Source organism: Tursiops truncatus, chromosome 9 (genome assembly GCF_011762595.2).
Source record: "Tursiops truncatus isolate mTurTru1 chromosome 9, mTurTru1.mat.Y, whole genome shotgun sequence".
In the NCBI taxonomy this organism is placed as follows: Eukaryota; Metazoa; Chordata; class Mammalia; order Artiodactyla; family Delphinidae; genus Tursiops; species Tursiops truncatus.
This window is the reverse complement of record NC_047042.1, coordinates 36,487,900-36,513,194: the sequence shown is the minus strand read 5'-3', so window position 1 is coordinate 36,513,194 and position 25,295 is coordinate 36,487,900. Positions and strand designations below refer to the sequence as shown.

Sequence of the window (25,295 nt, the reverse complement as noted above, 5' to 3'; positions counted from 1 at the left end):
CACTAGTGAGTACCTCATTGTTCTAATTTTTGCTTTCCTGATATATAATGAGATCTAACATCTTTCATTTGTTTATTGGCCTTTTGGATTCTTCTTCAGTGAACTGCCTCTCATTACCTTTGACCACTTTTCAGTGTGCTTTTTGTCCTTTTAAATTGATTTGTAAGTGTTCTTTAATATATACTTCTGTGCTGGAAATATCTTCTAGTCCTAGGCATATCTGACATTTTTCTGTTTTTTTTTATCATATAGAATTTAAAATTTTAATGTGAGGTATAGTTTGGTGGGTTAGAACATGGATTCATATCGCAGTTCTATCCCTTCCTTGCTGTGTAACCTTGAGCTAATTTCTTAACATCTCTGTGCACAACTTCCCCCATCTGGAAAATGGAGGCAATAGTACTACCTACGTCTTAGGGTTGTTGAGAAGACTGAATTAGTTAATAAATGTAAAACATTTTGAATACTTCTTGTATGTAGTAAATGACATATTTGTATTATATGTGCTTTTGGGGGGTCTTGTTTAAGAGTGTTTCTTTAACCACAAAGGCAAAATATCTTTCTGTATTTTTTTCCCCAAAAGTTAAAATTTTGCTTTTTATATTTAGGCTTTAAATCTATGGCATGAGGTAGAGATTACTACTATTATTTTTCAAAATGGGAAGGTAGTTGTGGAAGAGCTATTAATTAAAGACTGCTCTTTCTCTACTGATGTAGAATTCCATATCTCATCAAGCCCACACTGTTGGTTTGTTTAGTTACTTGATTTTAATTACCAAACTATTATAATAAATTCTGATATTTGTTTGGATTATTTTTAACTTCTTTAGTTCTTTTAGTTTTATTTATATATTTAATTTTACTAAAAAAAAATAAAACACATTCAAAAGCTATAGAGTCAGGCTCAGGTTTTGAAGAGCATGGTGAAAGCAATAACAAAGACAGAATTTGGGACAGTTAAATGTGACCACTGACAAAGGTTGATTTGCCACTAGGAGCATTTCTTATGCAGGGTGCTAGTGACAGTGTAGCTGGGCTGAGAAAAAGTGCAGCAGACACAGGCCTTTCTCTTTAATCTTCTTAAAATGTTCCTAGCTCTTTGATGACATTTATTCTTCCATGTAACTTAACGGATCATTGTATAAATTTTTACCCAAAACCATGAGACTTTGACTAGAAATACGTGAAGTTTGTAGGCTAAATTGGAGGTGAATTGATGCTCTATTATAACGAGTGTTCCCACCATGAACATGATAAATCTCTTCATTTAATTTAGGTCTTTTCCATGTTCTTCAATTCATTTTATAATTTTCTCCATGGATGTGTCGTAATACTTCTTTTAGATTTATTTATATGTACGTCATATTTTGGGCACCTATTACAAATTGCTTTTAAGGAAGTGCATGAAGAGATTTGGAGGTGCATCAGCATGCTGTTGATTTTGTATAGTGACCTTTCTGTGACCTTTTACACTGGAAATACAGCTTTCTGGAGGTCTAGACATGCAAAGGTCTTAGTTCAGCTTCCCGCTTCTGCCTGGTTTAAAACCCAAGTCCTTCCCCTTTAGGGACAGTTCTGATCTGGGAATTCCTTTGCATCCTCTCATGGCCACACAGTGCCAGTTGTATGCTTGCCGTCTGACTTTCAGTTCTCCTTTCCTTTCTGGCCTGTGGGAATTTACCATAGTTTCTCTGCACTCAGCTATATATATATATAAATATACATATAAATAAATATATATTATTTTAAAAGTTATTTGTTTATCTTTTTTGTTAATTAATTTATTTTTGGTTGCATTGGGTCTTTGTTGCTGCGCGCGGGCTTTCTCTAGTTGCGGCAAGCAGGGGCTACTCTTCGTTGTGGTGCACGGGCTTCTCATTGCGGTGGCTTCTCTTGTAGCGGAGCGTGGGCTGTAGGCACACGGGCTTCAGTAGTCGTGGCTCGAGGGCTCTAGAGCACAGCCTCAGTAGTTGTGGTGCATGGGCTTAGTTGTTGCACGGCATGTGGGATTTTCCTGGACCAGGGTTGGAACCCATGTCCCCTGCATTGGCAGGTGGATTTTTAACCACTGCACCACGAGGGAAGTCCCTCAGCTAAATATTTAAATAAAATGTTGTCTTTTTCAATATTTTAAAGTATGAGTAGCAGGAAGGACTCAGTTACGTGGATAACTCAGTTGCCCAAGTTCTATGGTAGGATGAGTAATACTCTTCTCCCACCAAAGTTTCACATCCTCATCCTTAGAACCTGTGAATATGTGACCTTATATAGCAAAAGGGGCTTTGAAGATGTGATTAAATTAAGCATCTTGAGATAGGCGATTATTCTGGGTTACTGGGGGCCCTATATAATTACAAAGGTCTGTATAAGAGGGATGTAAGTGGCTTATACTCAGAGAAAGTGATGTGCTTAGAGAAGCAGGTTGCAGTCTGAGAAATTTGAAGATACAACACAGCTGGCTTTAAAGATGGAGAAAGGGGATATACCGGCCAAGGAGTGCAAGTGACTCCTACAAGCTAGAAAAGGCAAAGAAATGGATTCTCCCCTAGAGCTTCCAGAAGGAATGAAGTCTTACTGACACCGTTACTTTAGCTTAGTAAGACCCATGTTGGACTTCTGACCTCCAGAATTACAAGAGAATACGTTTGTGGTGTTTTAAGCCACTAAGCTTGTGCTAATTTGTTAAAATGGCAATAAGAAAGTGATACATCCTCTCAAATGTTTTTGAAGGAGAGGTGCCTAGTATCATTGATGGGGATGACTAAAACTATATTAGAGACACAGCAGAGCGAACTTGGTGAGGAATACTCTCGAGTGAGAGGTACATAGAAGGGTGTAACCTTTTTCTTCTCTTACCTAGAAAAAAAAAATCAGAGGAAAGATACTTGTGAATGTTCTAGATAATGTTTTCAATAACAGCATAAAGCCTAGTCTGGAAGCTAGAACTTCTTATAGAAGTGATAAAGTGCCCTACCCCCCTTTTAGTTATAGACATTATTTTTCAAAGGGGAAAAGATTCTCATTATTAATACGCCTGTAACTTGGGTAGCTGAGAGAGCAGAGAGCAGTTTTCTCCTTTTGTTGAAATGCTGCTGTTGTCAATAAAGGATTTGGTTTGCTGGGAGGGTACTGACAAGGGATACCTGAATAATTCACTCCAGCTACATGGTAGGGATTACGTTGATGGTAAAATATCACGCAGCTTTCTGTAACATGCATTCCTGACTTGTTCATCTCCAAATGCGAGAATTGTTTTGTGTGGGCTGCTGTGACAGATTACCACAAACATGGTGGCTTCAAAACAGCAGAAAGCTATTCTAACAGTTCACGAGGCCAGAAGTTCACCATCAAGTAAGTGGTTGCACTCCCTCTGAAGGCCCTAGGGGAGAATCTGTTCCTTGCCTCCTTGCCACTTTGTCTCTTCTGTCTTCTGGTGGCTGCCAGCATCCCTTGCCTTGCGGTCACATCACCCTCTGCCTCTGTCTTGATATTGCTGTCTCCTCTCTCTGTCTCTACTCTCCCTCTGCCTCTCTCGTAAGGGTACTTTTGATGACACTTAGAGGCTGCCTGATAATCCAGGATAAGCTTGTCCCTTTTAGACCCTTAATTGAGTCACATCTTTTGCCATGTGATATAGCATTCATTCTTTTGCTGTATACGGTAATATTCAGTTGGGGTCACTTTTCAGCCTACTATGTGTTCTGTTATGGTTCCTTTGCAGTCTTTGATGTGTTCTGTTTATCTGGATATTTTTGATTATTGTTCTCTACTCTGACCCACTTTGTAAAAATCTCTGACATAGCAATGATTTGTCCCATTGTAGTTTTTCATTATCTCCTACATTGAATTCTAGAATGAGAGGCAGCGAGCTGCAGCCCATGGACCACATCCATTCCATTGCCTATTATTGTACAGCCTGCCGACTAAGAGTGGTTTTACATTTTTAAATGGTTGAAAAAAAAATCAAAGGAACATATTTTGTTTCATATGAAAATTATAAGAATTTAAATTTCAGTATTTAGGGGTAGCTTGTCTCTGGCTTCCATGTGTAGTGGGCACCAACCATTTGTTGATGAATATTTAACTCGTGATAAGAATTTCGTTAATGTTGTTAAGGATTTGGTACAATTCCCAAAGGATTCTTTAAAACGGTGGGTTAGAAGAATTTTATGTGTCATATTATGCACGCTTCTGATCTTTTTGGCCCTAAGACTCAAAGAAATATAGGGTAAATGTCCTGCCCCTGAATTCAATTAAGTTAGTAAATAGTCATCACACCCAGGACTTGAAGCTGCCAAGTGTTGGTTAATTTTATATGTCACCTTGGCTGGGCTGTGATGCCAAGATGCTTTTTCAAGCATCAGTCTAGATGTTGCTCTGAAGGTATTTTTTAGTTGTGATTAACATGTACCCTCAGTTGAGTTTAAGTAGTCATGGGCCTCATGTACGATATGAAACATGAAAGCATTAAGCACAAAGACTACGTTTCCTAAAGGAGAAGGAATTGTGTCTCAAGACTGTATCACTGAAATCGTGTCAGAATTTCCAACCTGTCATCCCGTCCTACACATTCTGGACTTAGTGGACCCCACAGTTCCATCAGCCAGTTCCTTCAAATAAATCTCTCTCTCTCACTCTCTCTCAATATATATCCTATTGGTTCTGTTTCTCTGGAGAACCCTGACCGATACAGCAAGCTGCTCTGATGTGTTGAGACTGTGGACCATCTTCAGTGTTTGTTGACTATGCTAAGCATCGCTCTCTCCCCTCACTGAGGTGAGGCCCCTCTGGCATTATCTTCCTCTCCTTCCTTGACACCTCCTTCAGGCTTCTGCCTTTTACACCTCGTGAAAGGAAATGTGTTATATTCGGGTATAACAAAGTCAGAAATAAGCTCATTTGTGATGCGCCCAAGGACTTTTTCTCAATCCAAGATTGTTTGAAGTTGTGAGAAGACTGTGAGTTGATAAAAATGAGACAGAAGCAAATGGATCTGCTGAGAAGAAGCATTTGAGAAAATGAGGAGGACTAATTTCTGGGTAGCAGTATTTGTGAGAAGTTTTTCCTCTTCTCCCTCTAAAAAGAAAAACTTCCTCTGTGTACTAATTCAGTGGAGAACATCAAGTCCATATAACTCCATAACTTGTTCCTATCATGCTATAGATAGTTGCTTTCATTCTCCAATTTTGCTGCTTTATAATAAATGGATAAAAATACAAATAGCTGGGCTTCCCTGGTGGTGCAGTGGTTGAGAGTCCGCCTGCCGATGCAGGGGACACGGGGTCGTGCCCCGGTCCGGGAAGACCCCACATGCCGCGGAGCGGCTGGGCCCGTGAGCCATGGCCGCTGAGCCTGCGCGTCCGGAGCCTATGCTCCGCAACGGGAGAGGCCACAACAGTGAGAGGCCCGCGTACCGCAAAAAAAAAACCCCAAAAAAACAAATAGCTGCTGTATTTGTCCATATTTAGCCATTTTACTTGTATGTCTATACATATAAGAAGTTTTACATACCAAGGCATTTAAAAATTGTGTCTGGTAAACAATGACTACACTTATAAAAAATTACACATTTGAGTATAGAACCATCTGAGTGAGTGATGATTTATTTTGTATCTCAAAACAAAGTTTATTAAGCCTTGAAGTGGTGCTAGAAAGTTTATTTTACATACTTTGATTCCTCCCAACAAGGTATTAAGCTGTCAGCTTGCTCCAGGAAATGGCTGACTCTCGATTGACTTGAAGATACTGTCTCTTCCCTGTTCCACCCTCCACCCCGCCCCCCCATACCTATTTAAGTTGTATCTTCTATCAGTTGATCATAATCTTTATATGGCATGCTATTTAAGTGTTATTTTAAAGAAGTAACTAACTGAGTTTTACAGGTAATAACTGATTGAGGCATGTGTTTTACCTCTTACACTTGATTTTGTTTTATAAGAATATAAATTAAATGATTGGGATGTAAAGTAATTTCTTCTTGCTCAGAAAGCCATTTTTACTCTGAGTAGCTAAAATCTCTTATACTCTTTTCATCCTAAAAGTTTTAATAGTCTCTCTCTATGTTTGAATTCTCACAGAATAGCTAGTGATATCTAAAGCAATTCATTTCATCAACAATATTGTGAGATATTTTGACCGTTCCAAAGGCGAGGTTCTGTGATAGGTTCTGGGGATAAAGAGAAGTGAAAAGATGGGGTCTCTAAGTTGCTCAGAGACTCCTAGGAGAGACAGGCTTGGAAACGAATGTTAATGTATGGAAGGGAACAGTGGAACCATATTTGAAGAACAGAGATTGCTCAGAGAATGGAGAGATGAATTTAGTTTGCTGGGAACTGGGAAGGCAGCACGGAGAAGGTTACAGTCCGGGGCTTTTTTTTGTTGTTGTTTTTTTGCAGTACACGGGCCTCTCACTGTTGTGGCCTCTCCCGTTGCGGAGCACAGGGTCCGGACGCGCAGGCTCAGCGGCCATGGCTCACGGGCCTAGCCGCTCCGCGGCACGTGGGACCTTCCCGGACCGGGGCACGAACCCGTGTCCCCTGCATCAGCAGGCGGACTCTCAACCACTGCGCCACCAGGGAAGCCCCAGTCTGGGGCTTTGAAGGAAAGATATGTGATTTCCACGTGAAGAAACCAGTATGTCGGACTGAGATGTCTTGGTGTCTAAAAGTTTTACATACGCTATTATTTCAAAAGCTTAAGTAGAAATCGTTTAGGTTTAGTAAGCCAGATGGCCTCTGAGGCTCCATAATAATTTTATAGATTATTGTTTGTGTTTTAAAAACACGGCCAATGGGCTTCCCTGGTGGCACAGTGGTTGAGAGTCCGCCTGCTGATGCAGGGGACGCGGGTTCGTGCCCCGGTCCGGGAAGATACCACATGCCGCAGAGCGGCTGGGCCCGTGAACCATGGCCGCTGAGCCTGCGCGTCTGTAGCCTGTGCTCCGCAATGGGAGAGGCCACAACAGTGAGAGGCCTGCGTACCAAAAAAACAAAAAACAAAAACACGGCCAAGGATTAATATAACTTGTTAAGACAATACTATCTGTGAGATCATGTGTGTATTCTAGTATTGAGTGTTAGCAATCATTTGTAAGATACTAAGTAGGTGCCTGAAAAATGTTCTTGATATTAATACATAAATTGACGCTTTTCCCCTCTTTCTTCTCTCCCCCCCCCCACCCCCATCACTGCCCTGTGTGGTTGTTTTTGCAGTTGGTTAGTCTGCTGCTCATTGGAATTGCAGCGTGGGGCATCGGCTTCGGGCTGATTTCCAGTCTCCGGGTGGTCGGTGTGGTCATCGCAGTGGGCATCTTCTTGTTCCTGATTGCATTAGTGGGGCTGATCGGAGCCGTGAAACACCATCAGGTGTTGCTTTTTTTTGTATCCTGTTTTACAGGTGGGATTTATACCCCACTTGGGTTTGCTCTTATCTTACTGATTACTCCTGTGATAACTACAACTAATTTAAAATAACCATTAGGAAATTAATTGCCAGAGAGCAACTCCTGGCAAGCATTATGCGTATTTGTCCAGCCAACATTAGGAACATTTCTTAGGGTTAAGTTATTGTATGTTTACGTATTCTCTCTCCATTTCACATCATGACGAATGTATTCTGCAAGTTCAGTATCATCCTATTTATGTGTTGCAAGTTCAGAGTTACATTGAACTGATTCAGAGACTTCTATGTCCTTTCCAAGTCATTAATATTGGGTTGAGAATTTCACAATGATTTTTTTAAGAGTTGATATTAAGAAAGCTTACATTTATCTCTACTTATTTCCTATTTTATCTATGTAAGAATTTTTATTTTAATCTAAATGAAATTATAATAGATCAGCTTTTTATTTTTATTTATTTATTTTTAATAATTTATTGAAGTAATAATTTATTGAAGTATAGTTGATTTACGATGTTGTGTTTAATTTCTGCTGTATAGCAAAGGGACTCAGTTATACATATATATTGTTTTCATATTCTTTTCCATTATGGTTTATCACAGGATATTGAATATAGTTCCCTGTGCTATACAGTAGGACCATGTTGTTTATCCATCCTATGTATAACGGTTTGCATCTGCTAATCCCAAACTCCCAATCCATCCCTCTCCACTCCCCTCCCCCTTGGCAACCACAAGTCTTTTCTCTATAATAGATCAGCATTTAAATAATTATTGTTGTTAGTATTTTTCTATATAATTATACCTACAGTGTATTATCAAAATAAAAATTACGTGTATTCTTCTTGCACTTTCTCTAAGTGCCATTTGTTCTGTTTTCTGGGTGACTTCCTTCTAGGGAGTTGTGAAGTTGCCAGTAACTCTGTTTTATGTTATTTTAAGCATTTCCAGAGCTATCCTTAACTTTGATTCTCAGTACATGATTATTCTCTTACTTGTATTTATTGTCCAGTTTTCCGTATCATGTGCTTGTTTAGCCCTGAACGAGGAGCAACAGGTAAGCAAAGATTTTTTTTCTTTCTACTTTATTATACCACATAGTACATGTAGGAAGAAAGGGGGAGGAATGATTGGAATATAAAATAATTTCTTCTTGTTCAGGATGCCATTTCACTCCACATAGCTGAAGTCTTTTGTTCCTCATTGCTTTAGTGGGGCTGCTTAGAGCCCTAAAACACCACGTGTTGCTATTTTCTGCATCCTTGAAGTAGGATTTTGCCCTCACTGGGTAAAAAGTGCTCCTGCTAATGGATATTCACCCAGTCTTTCCCTACTTTTATGCAATGAAACATTTTGCTCCAGAATGTTTGTGGTTTCATTCTGGCAATTATTCTCTTCAAACTCTAATTTGTTTGAAGAATATGGGTCTCTCTTTTGGGGCAATGGAAAATTTGTCTTGCTACACTCTGAAAACTAGTACTTTGACCTAAGTGCTTCTTTTAAATCACATGTGAACGTGAAGACGTTTTATTCTTGGGATAGAAATCACGCCTTCTTTTTGTTGCAGATTGAAGTGTAACCCTTTGAAAAGTTTTGATGCTCTTATAAAGAGTATTATATTAGGTGCACTCTGTTTTAAGAGTTGCAGGCTCCAGCTTTATACATTTTATGCAGGGATGACACTTTTTTTAAGATTTTTTTTTATGTGGACCATTTTTAAAGTCTTTATTGAATTTGTTAAAATATTGCTTCTGTTTTATGTTTTGTTTTTTTGGCCACGAGGCATGTGGGATCTTAGCTCCCCGACCAAGGATTGAACCTGCACCCCCTGCCTTGGAAGGTGAAGTCTTAACCACTGGACCTTCAGGGAAGTCCCAGGGATGACACATTTTAATGTATGTTTAAATGCGTTTTCTAGGGTCAGCTTTTGGAAGTTGGTTGGAACAATACAGCAAGTGCTCGAAATGACATCCAGAGAAATTTTAACTGCTGTGGGTTCCGAAGTTTTAACCCAAATGACACCTGTCTGGCTGTAAGTACAAAGTATGAAATGTTTTTTGGAGATGTATTGCATACAGATGAATAATGGTTAACATGGAAGAAGTGGACTTTCTGATGCTGAATTGTACTTTTAAAGTGGTTTTTATATACCAGCATTACATTCCGTGTACACTATTGTATCAATTATCTGTTCTCAAATATCCATCCTGAGGATACTGAATATTCCAGGGCCCAGCCAGACACGGATGCTTTTGGTTCTTTGCCCCTAATTCCTTCCCAGTCAAATCCTCCTAGAACAAGTTGTGAAAGAGAAATAACAGCAGATCAGCAAGTAAATATCTTGGTTTGGAAGCCTATCAGGGTGGTAGGAGGGGAGTGGTCTGTACTAAATTGGGCTTCTCAACCAGCTAAACATCCCCAGGGTGGAGGACACAAGGAACCACCCTCTTTCCTCTCTCCCTTCTTCCCCATCACAACTTCATGCCCTTTCTCTCTGGGAGCTGAGCTAGCGATAGATCAATTAGAACCTTCCTGTTGCCCCAGGCCAGACCACTGACCTCCCAAGTCCAGCCCAATCCCGTATGGGGATGGACTTGGAGCTTGGAGCTTGGCTCTCCTGGGAAGTTTACATGGGTTCATATTTTGGGGAAACTCCTATTACCCCCTCGCTGAGCCCTGAGCTGGACATCCCCTCGTTGTGTCCTCTTTTGTGGGTTATTAGTTTTCTATTGCTATATAATACATTATCACAATTTTAGTGGTTAAAACAACACCCGTTTATTGTCTTAGTTTCCCTAAGTCAGGAGCCTGCATATAGCTTAGCTAGGTCCTCTGTTCATCAGGATCTCACCAGAATGAAGTCAAGGTATTGGCCAGGGCTACAATCTCGTCTCAGGTTTGGGGTCTTCTACCAAGCTATTGTTGGTTGAATTCAGCTTCTGGTAGTTGTAGGACTGAAGTCCCATTTTCTTTCTGGTGTCTCTAAGTTCCTAGATGCTGCTCAGGTCTTAACTATACAGCCATCTCACAACATGGCATCAAAGGCAGTGTGAAAATCTCTTCACTTTATTAAGACAGTGTCTTATGTAATGCCACATAAACAGGAGAGTGACAGTGCATCATTATTCACGAATCCCATCCACTCTCAAGGGGTGGTTCTTCAGGGCATGTACCCTGGGGGTGGGAGTCTTAGGAGCCACCTTACGATTTTGGACGCTACTAAAGAGCCATGGCTCCAAGTTGGATGTGATATTCCAGACAGCAATTTTTATGTGGGTGTTTTTTTTTTTAATCTGCTCATTATAAATGTACTTTGAAATAAGAGTTCTTTTTTGAAAATCGATACAGAGCTGTGTGAAGAGCAGCCACCAGTGCTCACCCTGTGCTCCAATAATAGGAAAATACGCAGGAGAAGTTTTGAGATTTGTTGGCGGCATTGGCCTCTTCTTCAGTTTTACAGAGGTATGTACAGATAACTCGATATCTTCCATGCTTTGTCATGAGATTCTGTTTTATAGGGCAAGAGGGCATGGCACTTAACTTTCGGAATGTATCAATGGATGTTTTCACTGGGAGCTAGTACTCTAATAGGAGGAGCTGTGGCTTGAAATCAGACATCACAGATTTAGCACTAAGTTTATACAGGGTGAAGTGCTTGATCATTAAATTATGTAAAATTAAATGAAGATATTAGACTGGGTTATCTCTTGGGTCTCTTCTATTTCTAGAGTTGTATGATAAATTACAATTTTAGATATAATTTTGGAATAGGTAGGACATTCACATTGTTTAATATATCTATTAATGTGTAATATACACACATTTATGTGTAGGTATGCTTTGAAAAGTTGCCTTCCAACCCTATCCGCACTCCCCTTTGTTCCTAGCCTTCTAAAACCTGTAGGTAATCGTTGTTATTAATTTCTTACCTATATAACATATATTTGTTATATTAATATATTTACTATATTAATACATTTATATAAATGTCTAAGCAAAACCACACACATATTATTTTGATAATTCTTGAGGAATGCTAAGTCCTCGTCTTTATTAAACACTCAATAACTGGACATTTTTGATGCATCTGAATTGGCAATATGTATTTAAATTAAAACTTTTTTCTTTAACTCATCAATTCTACTTGCAGTGCTTTATTTCATGGAGATAATTATATAACTATGTAAAATGAATACACAAGAATGTTTATTGTTTATAACAGCAAACGTTTGGGCCAGCTCATGTTTGTCAATAATGAGCGGGTGAAACTAGAGTTTATTAGACAAGAGCAAATAGTTAAAAAATGCACTGTCTGGGTTGGAAACCTAGTTCTCCTGCTTTATTAACTGTGTGACCTTGGGCAAGTTCCTTAATCGTTCTGTGCTGCTGTTTCGGCTTTGCAAACGGGCATAATAATAGAAAGCCCCTATTTCATAGAGTTGTTTTGATGCTTAAAGGAGTTAGTATATGTAAAAACTTGTAATAGTTAGAAAAATGCCTGACATAATGGCAAGCTCTGTGTGTGTTAGCTGTCATTTTGTAGACATGAGTAAATTATCGATGTACAAGTCCCCATATTATACCCCCTTATAAAAAGATGATGAGACCCCTGTGACGGCTGTGTTAACTGCCCACGTCACACCTGTTTTAAACAAAGAATAGCATGTGTAGAATAATGCTATTAAGTAAGATTGTGCATATAACTGTGGAAGTATATGGTAGGCTATTGTAAGAATGAGCATTTATCTTTAAAAGGAAATCAGAAAAATCTGAAGTATTTTGTATATTTGAAGTTTACTGTGTCATTTAATTTCTTGCACATTTGATTTCCCCATCAGTATGTCCCTATAATAAGTAATTTCATGGTCAACTTCCTTGTATATATATTTTTTTAATCTATATTCCCTAGTTTTTCTTTAGAGTATACCTCCAGAAGTAAAAGATGACATTCAGTATATGGGCATTTTAAAAGAGTTTGATAAATATTGCCAAATTGCCTTTTGGGGGAGATTCTACCAACTTTTGGTTCAAGCACTAATTCTCGATATTTTTATCTTACAAAATATTTGCCAATTTGATAGGTAAAAATAGTATTACAGTTCTCTTTGCTCTTTTGGAAATGTGACCAGTGAATTTGAAAATATTCATGTATTCATGTGGTTTTGGACCACTGGTATTACTTCTTTTGTGAATTGCCCACCTACTGTCTGTCCTGATCAAGGACCTTTGGATCGCCTGTAACTCAGTCTATGCAAAAAAGGGGAATTTTGTAAAAGAATAGGAGAGTGGGCCTCAGGGGTAGAAGGTTGTTTAGAAAAGAGACCTCAAGGCTGGGGCTCACCGGGTGCTTTTAGAAACCCAGGCGCCCCAGAAAGTTGCCCACTCACCTTTTATTTCCTCCGTTCCCTTCCTGGCTCCCTCCTCCTCTCATCACTCACTCTACTTGGCTTCTTTGTCCTGCTTTCAATTTCTTTTGCATTTACTTAACTTTTTCATGGTTTTTAAATAAAATGTATAGGTTTTACTTTTTATGTGGTTCAGTTTATTGCTTTTTGCCTATATGGTTTATCCAGTTGATTTTTATGTTTAGAAGGCCTTTTCTCATTTTGATTATATAGGTTAAAAATGATTAAAGAAAGCAGTTTAGGTGATACAAACAAAATTTAACACTTCATGGACAGTCTCCTTTCAGAGAACTGCAAAATAAGGCCGAAGGCGAGGAGCTTTTATAGGTTAAAGAATAAGGAAGGGAATAATAGAAAATATCTGATTGGCTGGGGCCACATAGTCAGTCTTGTTTGGGGTGACAAGGCCCAGAGCTGGCTTGGCCTTTGGGGATTGGCTGACTGAATATATTGCACTTCCGGTCAAGAGGAGCATTTACAGGGACACAAAGGTTACCCAAGTTTCGGTTTGCTGATGTGGCACCCTGGATAAGAGCAGCTTCATCTTGGGCCTAGAAATTTATTTCTCTCTGTATAATTAAATATAAAAATACAAAAAAATGTATTTTTTGTTTTATCAAGGTATAATTGACAAATAAAATTGTAAGATATTTAAAGTGTATATCATGATGATTTGATATACATATACATTGTGAAAGGGTTCCCCCTATCAAGTTAATTAACACATCCATCACCTCACATATTTACCTTTTTTTTTTGGTGAAAACATTTAAGTTCTACTCTCTTAGCAAGAGAGTAGATTGTACAGTACAATACAGTATTTTGTACAATATTGGATTGTACAATACACTTGTACAATACAGTGTTATCAACTGTAGTCACCACGTTACACATTAGATCTTCTCATTTTGATTGTGTGTGTGTGACATGTATTGAATTTGTGTATATAATGTATACATTACATATATATGTATAAAATGTATGATTAAGATAGCATATTATATATACATAGTTGTTTGTGTATATTGTATATTCTAATTCAGTTTCTTTTTCTCCCTTTGAGAATGAAAAATCCGTACATGGCTGTTATTATCAAACTGGAGATAAAGACCAAGCTTAGTATTCACTTTTTTTTTTTTTTTTTTTTTTTTTGGCCTCACCACATTTGCGGGATCTTAGTTCCCGGACCAGGGATTGAACCTGGGCCCCCTGCAATTCCTCCCAGGAATTCTCATTAGTATTCACTTTTCAAAAGAAGTTTTCACTGACATCCCTTCCTACTCTAAGCATATTTTCACTTCACTTTTTCTCAGGAAGGAGTCATCTTACTTCTGGGTTGGTCATGACATTGATTCAAGAAAATGCATATACCGTTTGAAAACAATCCTGTGCATTTTCCCTTTCTTTCTTTTAAAATAAAACATGGATTTAAAAGTTAAAAGAATTTGTCATAAAAATTTAAAAATATAGGTGGGAAAAAACCAGAATGAGCAATCTCCATTAGCCAGAGTCAGTAATGATCAGAATTTCACCACATGGTTTCTTTTTTATATCTGGGATTTATTTTGAGAATTTAGTTCTTTTGAGCAGCTCCATTTTCTTCTCATCAGATCTCACTGCCTTCAGCTATGCATAAATTACTTTAAAAGGAGGTTATTTATTTATTTTTAGAGCAGTTTTAAGTTCACAGCCAAATTGAGAGGAAGGTCCAGAGATTTCCAGTATCTCCCTGCACCCACACAAGCATAGCCTCCCCACTGTCACCATGACTCACCGGATGGTGCATTCGTCACAGCTGATGAAACTACATTGGCACATAATGACACACAAAGTCCATAACCTACATTAGGGTTCACTTTTGGTGTTGTACAGTCTATGAGTTTGGACAAATATCTCCATCATTATGGTATCATACAGAGTATGTTCACTACCCTAAAAATGCTCTCTGTGCTCTGCCTATTCATCCCTCCCAGCCCCCGCTGTCTTCTAAAATATTAATCATTGAAGAATATAAACTCATGGATCTTAGATTTGTAAGGTGTTCTTCCATGGAGTCCTGCTCTGAATTTATACACCATGTCCTTTTGAAACCTAGCTAGAGATTTTTTTTTTTTTTTTTTTTTTTCGATACGCAGGCCTCTCACTGTCGTGGCCTCTCCCGTTGCGGAGCACAGGCTCCGGATGCGCAGGCTCAGCGGCCATGGCTCACGGGCCCAGCCGCTCTGCGGCATGTGGGATCTTCCCAGACCGCGGCACGAACCCGCATCCCCTGCATCGGCAGGCAGACTCTCAACCCCTGCGCCACCAGGGAAGCCCCCTAGCTAGCGATTTTAACAGTAATTTATCCAACCTGATATTTTTTGGATAGTGACTATTTTATAGGCTCTCTCACTTCTTAAATTTTTATTTTATTCAATATTTCACAGAATCAGCGATTCTCAGAGTTTGAAGGGATGAGACTAACTAGCTGGTGATTTCCTGACATAGATGAAATAGAAAGATTTCCTTTGAACTAATTGTAATACATGAAAATAAATTTAAACCATCAAAGAAACATTGATTTAGAATCCCCCCAAAAAGTTGTAACAATTAGTACATGTGCTTTGTAGAAAATTTAGAAAATACAGACAATTATGAAGCTGAAAGAGTAAATGTATCTACTAACTAAAATTACCTCCTCAGAAACCATCATTAATATTTTGTCATATTACCTTCTGCCTTTCTATATTTAATAAATATAAAATAAATAACAAAGGACATGCCTTTTGCACACCGTGTAGACATTTCATAGAACTGTACTCTGGTGACCTCTTGCATCCTGGGTGTAGGTTCTAGAGTCAGCAGAGTTTATGATCGGGTCAAAGTTACCCTTGAAAATCTTTAAATCATGAGCACCTTTGTAAGCTAAAAATCCAGTAATTATCTAACTTTGATCTTTTTGCATTTTGGGCATGACCTTTTCATGCTCTCTCTGGGTGTGAGGAGATAGTGGTCCAGCAATGGGACACAAGAAGAGGTTGTTTCATTTTATCACAGCTTAATTGGAGGAATTCTGGTAAAACGTGACTCCAGATTATGAGTATTTTATTTACCCGATAGCTTTGTTTCCCCTAAGAACTGTAACTTACACCATCGGCACGTATTCTGGGGTGATTATAAAAATATTTAACAAACTCGAAAATTCTAACCAGAAGTTCCCTGTGTGCCGGTATTTCTGAGGCAGGGTCAGGGAAATGATGCTCGGGCAGGCTGAGAGGTGTCAGAGAAGTAGCTGCTTGATAACAGGTGTGTAAGTATTTCAGTACTGTAATAACAAGCATGGCTGAAACGGTAGGTGGAATGTTGTTAGCTTGAGAATGGCCTGTAACACATCTGATTCTCATATGAAACAACATACGTAATGAAGAGCTTGGATCCAAGATTTGAATCCTGGTTCTGGCACTTGTGACCTGTGTAGCTATTATCTAGTTATTTAACCTCTCGATGCCTCAGTTCCCTCACAGTTCGTATCATATAGGGTTTTTGGTCAAATTATATGAATTTGTGAAATGTGAAGAATAGAGCCAGTCACAAAGTACTCTTCATAGGTTTAAGTAAATTCCTTCCCCCTAACCCCCGTCATACAGACACCAAACCAGACTTTCCACTTCCTTAAATTAGACTTATGTTTCCTTGATTCAACACAAAGCATAGTTCCATCAACCCTTACATGTTATAATAAACATTGCCAGTCATGAGTTTTATAGTAACTCAGAAATTATTATTGTGGTAAATGGAGAAAATTTTAGATTTACCACAATTCTCTATACGTAGTTTCAAGAGCTAATGAGTAGTTATGAAGTCAAGTGAACAAAATTTAGGTTAAAAGTTGGCACAGGTCTGAAACGGGAAATATAATTTGAAATTCATTTTGTTCCATTAAAATTTTGCATCTTATTCAGTCTAAGAGTTTTTGATTATTTTAAATAAATCAACTTTGAGGTAGCAGAACCAGAATGAACACATTTCTCAATTTAAAAAAAGGCAGGTTATATTGGTTAACTCGTTAGTGAAAGTGGTGTGAGAAATGGCACGATAACTACTTATTACTTTTCTAAAAGTATACGTCCCCCTCCCTTGGAGAGGTAGGAATTATGACATTTTTTATGATCTGTGTTGGAAAATGTATTTATTGTAGGATTTTTGTTATTGCTTAAGTTTTGCCAAACTCTGTTTCTGATTTAGCAAAATCTATGATTTTTTAGCTACTAAGACATTTCAGTCTTATTAGCTAACTTGTATCACTTTCCTATTGCCACTCTAACAAGTAATCACAAATGTAGTAGCTTAAAGCAACACAAATTTATCGTCTTATACTTCTGGAGGTCAGAAGCTTAAAATGGAGACTCATTCTGGAGGCTCTAGAGGAAACCTCTTTTCTTGCCTTTTCTAGCTTCTAGAGGCTGCCTGCACCCCTTGGCTCGACTTTGGCTTGACTTTTCTTCATCTTCAAAGCCAGCAGTGTTGCATCTTCTCTCTCTGAATCTGCTTCCCAGTGCTTCTGTCATGACATCACCTTTTGGCTGTATCTCTGATTTTTGTCCTTCCTGCTTCCCTCTTTTAAGGACCCCTGTGATTACGTCACAGAGCCCACCCAGATAATCTCCCTGTCTCACGAGCTTTAACTCAGTCATGTCTGCAATGTCCCTGTTACATGTAAGGTTGACTATTTGCAGATTCTGGGGATAATGGTGTGGACAACCTTGGAGGGCCATTATTCAGCCTACCACAATGTTCCTATTACTTTTTCTTAGGATCTCTAATTTGGGTTACATACTACTTTTTTTTTTTTTTTGCGGTACGCGGGCCTCTCACTGTTGTGGCCTCTTCCGTTGTGGAGCACAGGCTCCGGACGCGCAGGCTCAGCGGCCGTGGCTCACGGGTCCAGCCGCTCCGCGGCATGTGGGATCTTCCCAGACTGGGGCACGAACCTGTGTCCCCTGCATCAGCAGGCAGACTCTCAACCACTGCACCACCAGGGAAGCCCCATACTACATTTTAAAAAGAAATCTCTTCCTCTTTGAACAAATAATACAAAGTGCTTCAGAGGTTCCAGATTATTTTGCTGATAAACTGAATAAATACACGCAACTGTTACTTTCTCTTTCTTCTTTTCTTTTTCCCGTTCCAGATCCTGGGTGTTTGGCTGACCTACAGATACAGGAACCAGAAAGATCCTCGTGCTAATCCTAGTGCATTCCTTTGATGAGAAAACAAGAAAAATCTTTCATATTCTGATCTTGTACATTTCCTCTAAGTTAAGCTAATTTGCCTGTTTAAGGAAACAGTATATGAAAAATTACATAATTGACAGTGAATGATATATTTTTATGTTTCTCTAAATGTTTTTCTTTTTCCATTGCTGAAAAAATCTGAAACTTGTGGTCTCCTCTGAACCCCAGTGGTACCTTGTAATCTACTGTTTTTCACAGTGTCTGGCACTGTCCACTGTGGCCTTTCTTAGCGTTTTTACCTGCAGAAAAACTTTGTATGGCACTATTCTGTTGATCATATTGTGACCCTAAATGTACATCTCACTGGAATAATTAATAGTATGTGGCACTGTGCTGTGTAGATAGTTCCCACTGGAAAAAAGAGTTGAAGTTTATTAAAGCCAGAAAGTATGAGATTCTATTCTGTTAAGTTCAATAAGGGAAATCTAAATTCCCCAATTTTTTTGTCCTTTTATTAGGAAAGATGTTGTGGTGAAAATTGTTAACATAAAAGTGATAATTTAGTTCTAGTAGTCCTTCTGATTACACTAATGTACTCTAGAAATAGCTAGGTCTTTAGGAAATTGTGGTTTAGTTTTTGATTTTTACAGGTAAGTGCAAAGGAGAAATGGTTTCATGAATGTTCTAATATGTAACATTTGCCTTCAGCCTTCAAAATGAAATCAGTTTGAGAAATTCAGAAAGTATATCTGTATAATCTTGATATTCTTTTATAATAATTTGAAGTCCAAAAGACTGCCTTTTAAATCAAGTTACTATTAATGCATTGGCCCACATAGCAAAAAGATATTTGACTATCTTACAAATTCTAAATACCTTTTCCGTGAAATTTCTCTGTATTGTCACAGCAAGTCATCAAATCCAAGCGTATTTGAATGTGATCTCCCATAATTTGGAATTTAAATAGTATCGTGGTTCTGTATATTATGTTAAAAAATTAAGTATGGAAACCTTTCTTCGTCTATGAATGTTTGAATTAAAAGAAAGTAATGGAAGGATTGATAAATGAATTAAGTGAAGTGGAATTCTTCTCTTTTTTGCTTCGGGTTCCCTTTGACTGACCTAGAGCTGAGTGTTGCTATTTCAGTGTATAATCCAGCCATGGAATTAACTTCCAGCACCAGTAGTCATCCCAAAATCTTTTCTTGAAATGTTTCAGTGTCTGATATTTTCTCCATAGGGAAAATTGTTTTTTAAAAGAGAAGTCGCTCATTTTGGGGGGAAAAATATGTAAAAGTTCTTTCCTGTTACTAAAAATTACTAATTTCCTGTCTTATATTTTATGTAGTATATGGTATTTCATTAGTAATCGTTTTGATGGCTTTTAGACCAAGAAAGAGGATAAATAGTTAATCTATAGAATTTTAGAGCATTGAGGGTGGGTCACTTACATGGCTCTGGAAGACTGGCTTATCTTTCAAGAAAACTAAATTCCCTTGGTGCAATTCCCATGCTGTTGTAGGGGAAGAAAAATAATTTTTTCTTTGTTCTTCTGAGTTCTTGACTGAGACCCCGTGTAGCAAATGACAGATAACAAGAGAAACAACAGAAATTTATTAACATGTATACCTCATGTATACATAGGAAATATCCAGAAAAACTGATTAACTCCTCGAGATGGCTCAAGCCATCATCTTAAATACCATCTTCAGCTAAAGGCAAAAGAAAGGTGTGTGTGTATGGGAGGGGGGCTGTCAGGAAGCCAGTTATGGGAGGTTACTAGGAAAGACACAGTAAATAAGGATAAGGTTTTTTAACAGTTTCAAGCCAGTGCCATTGATAAAAGAGTTTCTTGTGATTTGGAATCATCCTTTTCTTCCTGGTACAGAGAAGGAGACACCTTCACAAATGGAGATTTAAGTGTAAATTTACCTTACAGAAGAGTAAATTTCTACTCTGTTTTCAGAGCTTCTCCTGTCTGTTCTTTCTCAAAAATAATCAACTCAAAATAATCTTAATGCCGAAGAGGCATATTGTGGGGTGGCGTATTCTGCCCTCCTTCGATTTCATATTGAGCTCTGGGCGACCGTATAAGTGTTGCCACTTGTACCATAAGATGAGATTGTAAGTGACTCATGAAAGAAGTGAGATTTTTGGACTCCGTCTGCCTTTAAGGCATTTTGTATTTTCCCGGTTTGCTTTGTTGCATTTTGAAGTTTCCATGAAGTTCTGGAATCTCCTACTAGAATACTTTTCTTGGTGCGAATGATTTTATGTGGCAAGGGCTGTTCCAGAGAGAACCAACCCATAGCCTTGGTTTGTGCTCTAATTGCAATGGCCTTATTTAGGTCACCCTAGTTACAGACCAGGGACTGAGAAGCAAGAATCTTTAGGACTACTAAACTCTGAATACTGTCCCGAGTTCCGAATGGCTGCTGGTGAGCCTGCCGAGGTCAGGCTGATCCCAGGATGACAGGAGGGCCACTGCCTCTTGTGTGCAAAATGTTGCCACAAACAAGTTTTGTGTCCTCAGAGGAGGGTACGTTTCAAATCAGGGTCTGTCCTGGAGCGGTAACAAATGTCTGTAAGGCCAACTCAAGACTCCAGAGCTTCTTTCTTCTAAACCTAGCATTTATTAAAAAGCAGACAAACAAAAAACCTATTTTAAAAAATTCTTTCATTCTCTGTGGACTTATTTCATTTAGAGAAATGTTTCTCAGAACATTTACCCAGTCAGCCTTGATGTTAAAGTTCAAATTTTAGAAAATATAAGGCTAATACAAAGGGAAACAAAAAGGTTATAAATTCTGGAAATCCAAGCTCATATAGCTTAAATTCATTTCAGGTACTGTGTTATCTAAGCGACAGTGAGTTTGTGAAAACCAGTTATGCATGTTCAACCTAAGTAATATGCTGCTGAATGGAACCTTTCAGGAGAAAAAGAAACCAGAAGGGTGGCTTTTAGTTCTTAGTTTCTTCAGCCAAAAACCTCCTCCCACAGTTTTTCTAAATATTTGTTTAACCCTGTTTGAGTTTTTCATCCTTTTGAAAATGCACTGACTAAATATATGAAACTGTTTCACCATTTAGCTGGTACTGAGAAAGTTAGAATCACATTTTTACATAGTATTTTCTAGGGGAAAACCACTTTTGGGCATCATGATTATACCAATAGGATCATTCACATATCAGTTGTTTTGTTGCAATAAGGTTTTATTGCAATCAGTTGCTTTATTACAATAAGGTTAAAGACCAAGTTGTCCAGGTTTCTGGATAAGTGAAGGGATTTGTGTAAATTTGTTCTGCACTTGGTATGTTTGGGTCTAGCAGTTCACTTTTACACCAGGCTCTCTATGCCAGATGGAATTATAAGGGGGGTTTTCAATGAATGTTTTCTAAACAATTTTAAAGGGGCAGTGCCCTTCACCCCACACCTCCACCTGACTCCAGAGGGAGAGGGAGGGAGAAAGAGAAAGAGAAAAGAGACCACAGCTTTTCATGTTGAAGTTTATCTGGAATGTCATGATCACAATTGTAGTCGTTGAAACAATGGGAAAGGGGAAGAGCAGCCCCCCCTATACCATGTGCCAGGCTGCTTCTCCGGTCCTCTCCTCTGCTGAGGAAACTCAGCTTTTGGAATTCATTTTCAAAGAAAGGCTTGAGGGAGTTCCCTGTGAGTGAAAATATATGTCAAAGAACGGACTTTGACATCACTTGGAGGGTGAAACCATTTCTGCTTACTTTTGGGATCTTGCTTTTGACAGGTCGATGACGTCACAACTTGCCAGGTGGCCTCTTAATGAGTTAGGCTGACTTCATCTGGACTTTGAAGTCTGCCTCACTGGTGGGGTGCTGGAAAGTTTCGTGCTTGCCTTCGAGCTCTTTCTTTTCTCCCTCCAGCTCCCATTCTCAACAGTGATTACTAATACGAGGACCTCAGTACCTACTTAGGATTACTGAAGGCATCGAACCAGCAAAAAACCAAAGCAGAGATAGCTGGTTATAGGTGATCGTTTGAAGAAGACCATGGTTCTAAAACAGGTAATAAAGGTTTAGTCAGGTATGTTGATCATCTACGTAAATGACTTTTACAGATGACTTTTGTTACTCATTTGTCAAAGTTAGTCCTCTCCCTCCTACCCTCAGATAAAACTGATAAAAAAAAAAATTAAGGTGGTAACATATACATAGAATAAAATGTATCATTTTAACTATCTTAAGTGCATAGGTAGTTCAGTGTTATTAAGTACATTCACATTGTTGCACAACTGTCACCACCATCCATTTCTAGAAGGTTTTCATCTTCCCAAACTGAAACTTTGTATCTGTTAAACAGTAACCCCCTCATTCCTCCCTCCCCTCAGCTGCTGGCAACTACCATTCCACTTTATCTGTATGAACTTGACTGCTCTAGATACCTCATCTTAGTGAAATCAGACAGTATTTGTCCTTTTGTGACTGGTTTATTTCACTTAGCATAATGTCCTCCATGTTCATCCATATGTCAGAATTTCCTTCTTTTAAAGGCTACGGAATATTCCATTCTATGTAAAGCACATTTTGTTTACACATTCATCCATCAGTGGCTATTTGGTTTGCTTCTACCTCCCAGCTATTGTCAACAATGGTGCTGTGAATGTGAGTATACAGATATCTTTTTGGGTACCTACTCAGAAGTGGAATTATCAGATTGTATGGTAATTCTGTATTTGTTTTTAGAGGAACGGTTATATTTTTTTCATAGTGGCTGTACCATTTTACATCCCCCCTAGGTTACCAACATTTTAATTCAGCTGTTCAAAATAATACTCTAGTCTTAAGGCATTCTTCCATTTCTCTCTCAAGATATGCTCTCACTTAAATTTATTTAAACACAAAGGAAAGATTGTGAGATGACAGGAAAGGGTTTGGTAGAAAGAGCAGGCATTGTTAACATTTCCATGAGCTTAAAACAACCATTTTTATGTTTGCAACTTCTCTTTCTAACCTTTGTTAAGTACACATGTCCTGTAGTTGCAATTATAGCATAGAAATTCTTAAGTTCTTTTTCACTTACCCTTTTTGTTTCTCTGTGATGTTTATAACTTATAGATGACAACATAGTGCACTTTGTGTTAATTATGTATTCATTAGATTTGGAGGTGGCCCCTTTCTTTGGGTATGTTTAAATAATGTTGCCATTGGCATCTTCACAGAACAGTTTCTCTTGAATGATTTTCTTAGGACAAATTCTCAGAAGTAGAGGAGACTGGGTCAAAGTTGATCAATTTTTTTTTTAATGACTATTGCTCTGTCACTTTTCTAAGGGAGACTCATTTTCCTTGCAGCCTTGACATTTGACTTCTCAGAGATGTACTTATATTTTAAAAAGTATATGGGTGGCTAAAATAGCATGTCATTCAATAAATTTTAAGGATTTAATCTTATTTCACATCAGCCCAATTTAAAAAAAAAAACTATTTTGCTGTACAATAAAGGAAACCTGAAGAGCTTAGAAGTTGTCATTCAAAATATTTGTTTATACACGTGGAAACTGTTGTTTTCCTCCAGTTAACCCTCAGAGAGCTTTCTAAATGGGATATTTTACCTTTTTAAGTACATGTAGCTTACCTACTTACAAGGAGGGCACCCAGTCCCTCTGGTGATATTTTTGCTGAGAATTTATATGTCATTAAATCAACAACATAGGTTTCTGTTGCAGAGCTCTTTGACGGTACTGTGTGAGGGAAAAGTATTTTAAAAAGTATTAACTGGGGAAAGTTAATAATGCCATTCAGAAAAGCCTGTATCCAAACAAACAAACAAACAAAGTTAATTAAGACAAGCAATAGATAACCAATAGACAAAGCATTGCACAGACTGTCGCAGCCATTCGGGGACCAAAGAAGGCAGTGGGGTTGGGGTGATAAAGGAATTTTATCTAACAATGAACGTGAGAGTAAATATGTAGTGAAGTAGTGAATACATGGTTCTAACTTTTGTCAGCAGAATAAAGAGTTAAAAGTAGTTAACTGCTCCCCTATCTGATGGCACCTGCTCTCTCACCTCTTCCAAAGATAAGTAGTAACCTCTGATCTCTACCCCATGGACATGATGTCAGTGCCCTTTGCTCTTGACCCAGCAGGTCACATTTGGGTGAAGAAGATGGGAACATATCAACTGAATTTATTCCCGGCCAGTACTCTAAAACCTTAAGAAAACAAATATATTATGAGTTTAATTTTCACAATTTCATTAGGGTGTGTTTAAGGATACAGATGTTCTTTGAATGACCTTTTTTTTTTTTTTTGTGCGGTACTCGGGCCTCTCACTACTGTGGCCTCTCCCGTTGTGGAGCACAGGCTCCGGATGCGCAGGCTCAGCGGCCATGGCTCACGGGCCCAGCAGCTCCGTGGCATGTGGGATCTTCCCAGACCGGGTCACGAACCCGTGTCCCCTGCATCAGCAGGCAGACTCTCAACCACTGCGTCACCTGGGAAGCCCTGAATGAACTTTTTTTTACAAAATTAGTCTTCTGAAGGAGAAAGCTACCTGCCAGAGGCTTTCTCAGAGAGCAAAATCTAAACTAAAACTGGATTGCTAAATTCAAGAGTGTCCATTGGGGTTTCTGGCCAGGGTGAGGAGGGGTCTTCAATTAGGTATTGATTTTCCTGGGATGCCTTTGTAGATATTCTTTCACACTAGAGCATATTGTTTGATACTTCTGTTGTTCAAGCTCATGTCTACTTTTAGTCACCCAGTGAGAAACTGTAGCGAGATGAGATGATAACTTTGTTTTGGGGCTTTGTTGCTTGAACTAGGTTTGTCTTGTCCTCTTTTGGAACATTTTGTGTGTCTGAAAATCCTATTTGGTGAACGAACAGAATAGCTTTTCTGTGAAAGACCAAATTGGGGGAAAAAAGAACAGTTTGAACACCCCTAAAAGGATTTATTTTTAAAAAAATCATGGCTCACTATCGTAGTATAAGATATTGTTTTCATGCATGTATACTTAAGACAAAATTTTAAAAAAAGCTGATGTAACATGAACCCATCATCTAATCAGTAGGTTCACCAGTGCTTCTGCCTTCTCCACAGTCTTCTAAAATCTCCTCTGGTTCCAAGTCTCAAGGCCCAACACAAAGGGAGGAGCTTGCAGATTTTGTTTTTTCTCTACAATTCAGTCTTCAGGAACTTGAGAGCTTTCCTCATGTTGTCAAGCACTAATGTGGGAAAAAGTTATGAGAATCAGCACATCATCAGAAATCACATTGATAGATATAGCATGAATGTTGGGAAC

The 25,295-nt window shown here is 38.5% G+C and overlaps 1 protein-coding gene across 1 annotated transcript in view; it reads left to right on the top strand.

Annotated features, from left to right (window-relative positions):
• The window catches only part of TSPAN13 (tetraspanin 13), a 33,960-nt gene extending 14,865 nt beyond the window's left edge, over positions 1-19,095 (top strand). Inside the window, exons 2-6 of the mRNA XM_019928221.3 lie at positions 7,212-7,379; positions 8,375-8,455; positions 9,317-9,430; positions 10,747-10,860; positions 17,974-19,095. Of these exons, the coding sequence (XP_019783780.1) occupies positions 7,212-7,379; positions 8,375-8,455; positions 9,317-9,430; positions 10,747-10,860; positions 17,974-18,048 (552 nt within the window). The 3' untranslated portion in view covers positions 18,049-19,095. The remainder of the gene's footprint in view (positions 1-7,211; positions 7,380-8,374; positions 8,456-9,316; positions 9,431-10,746; positions 10,861-17,973) is intronic.
• Positions 19,096-25,295: the final 6,200 nt, after the last annotated feature.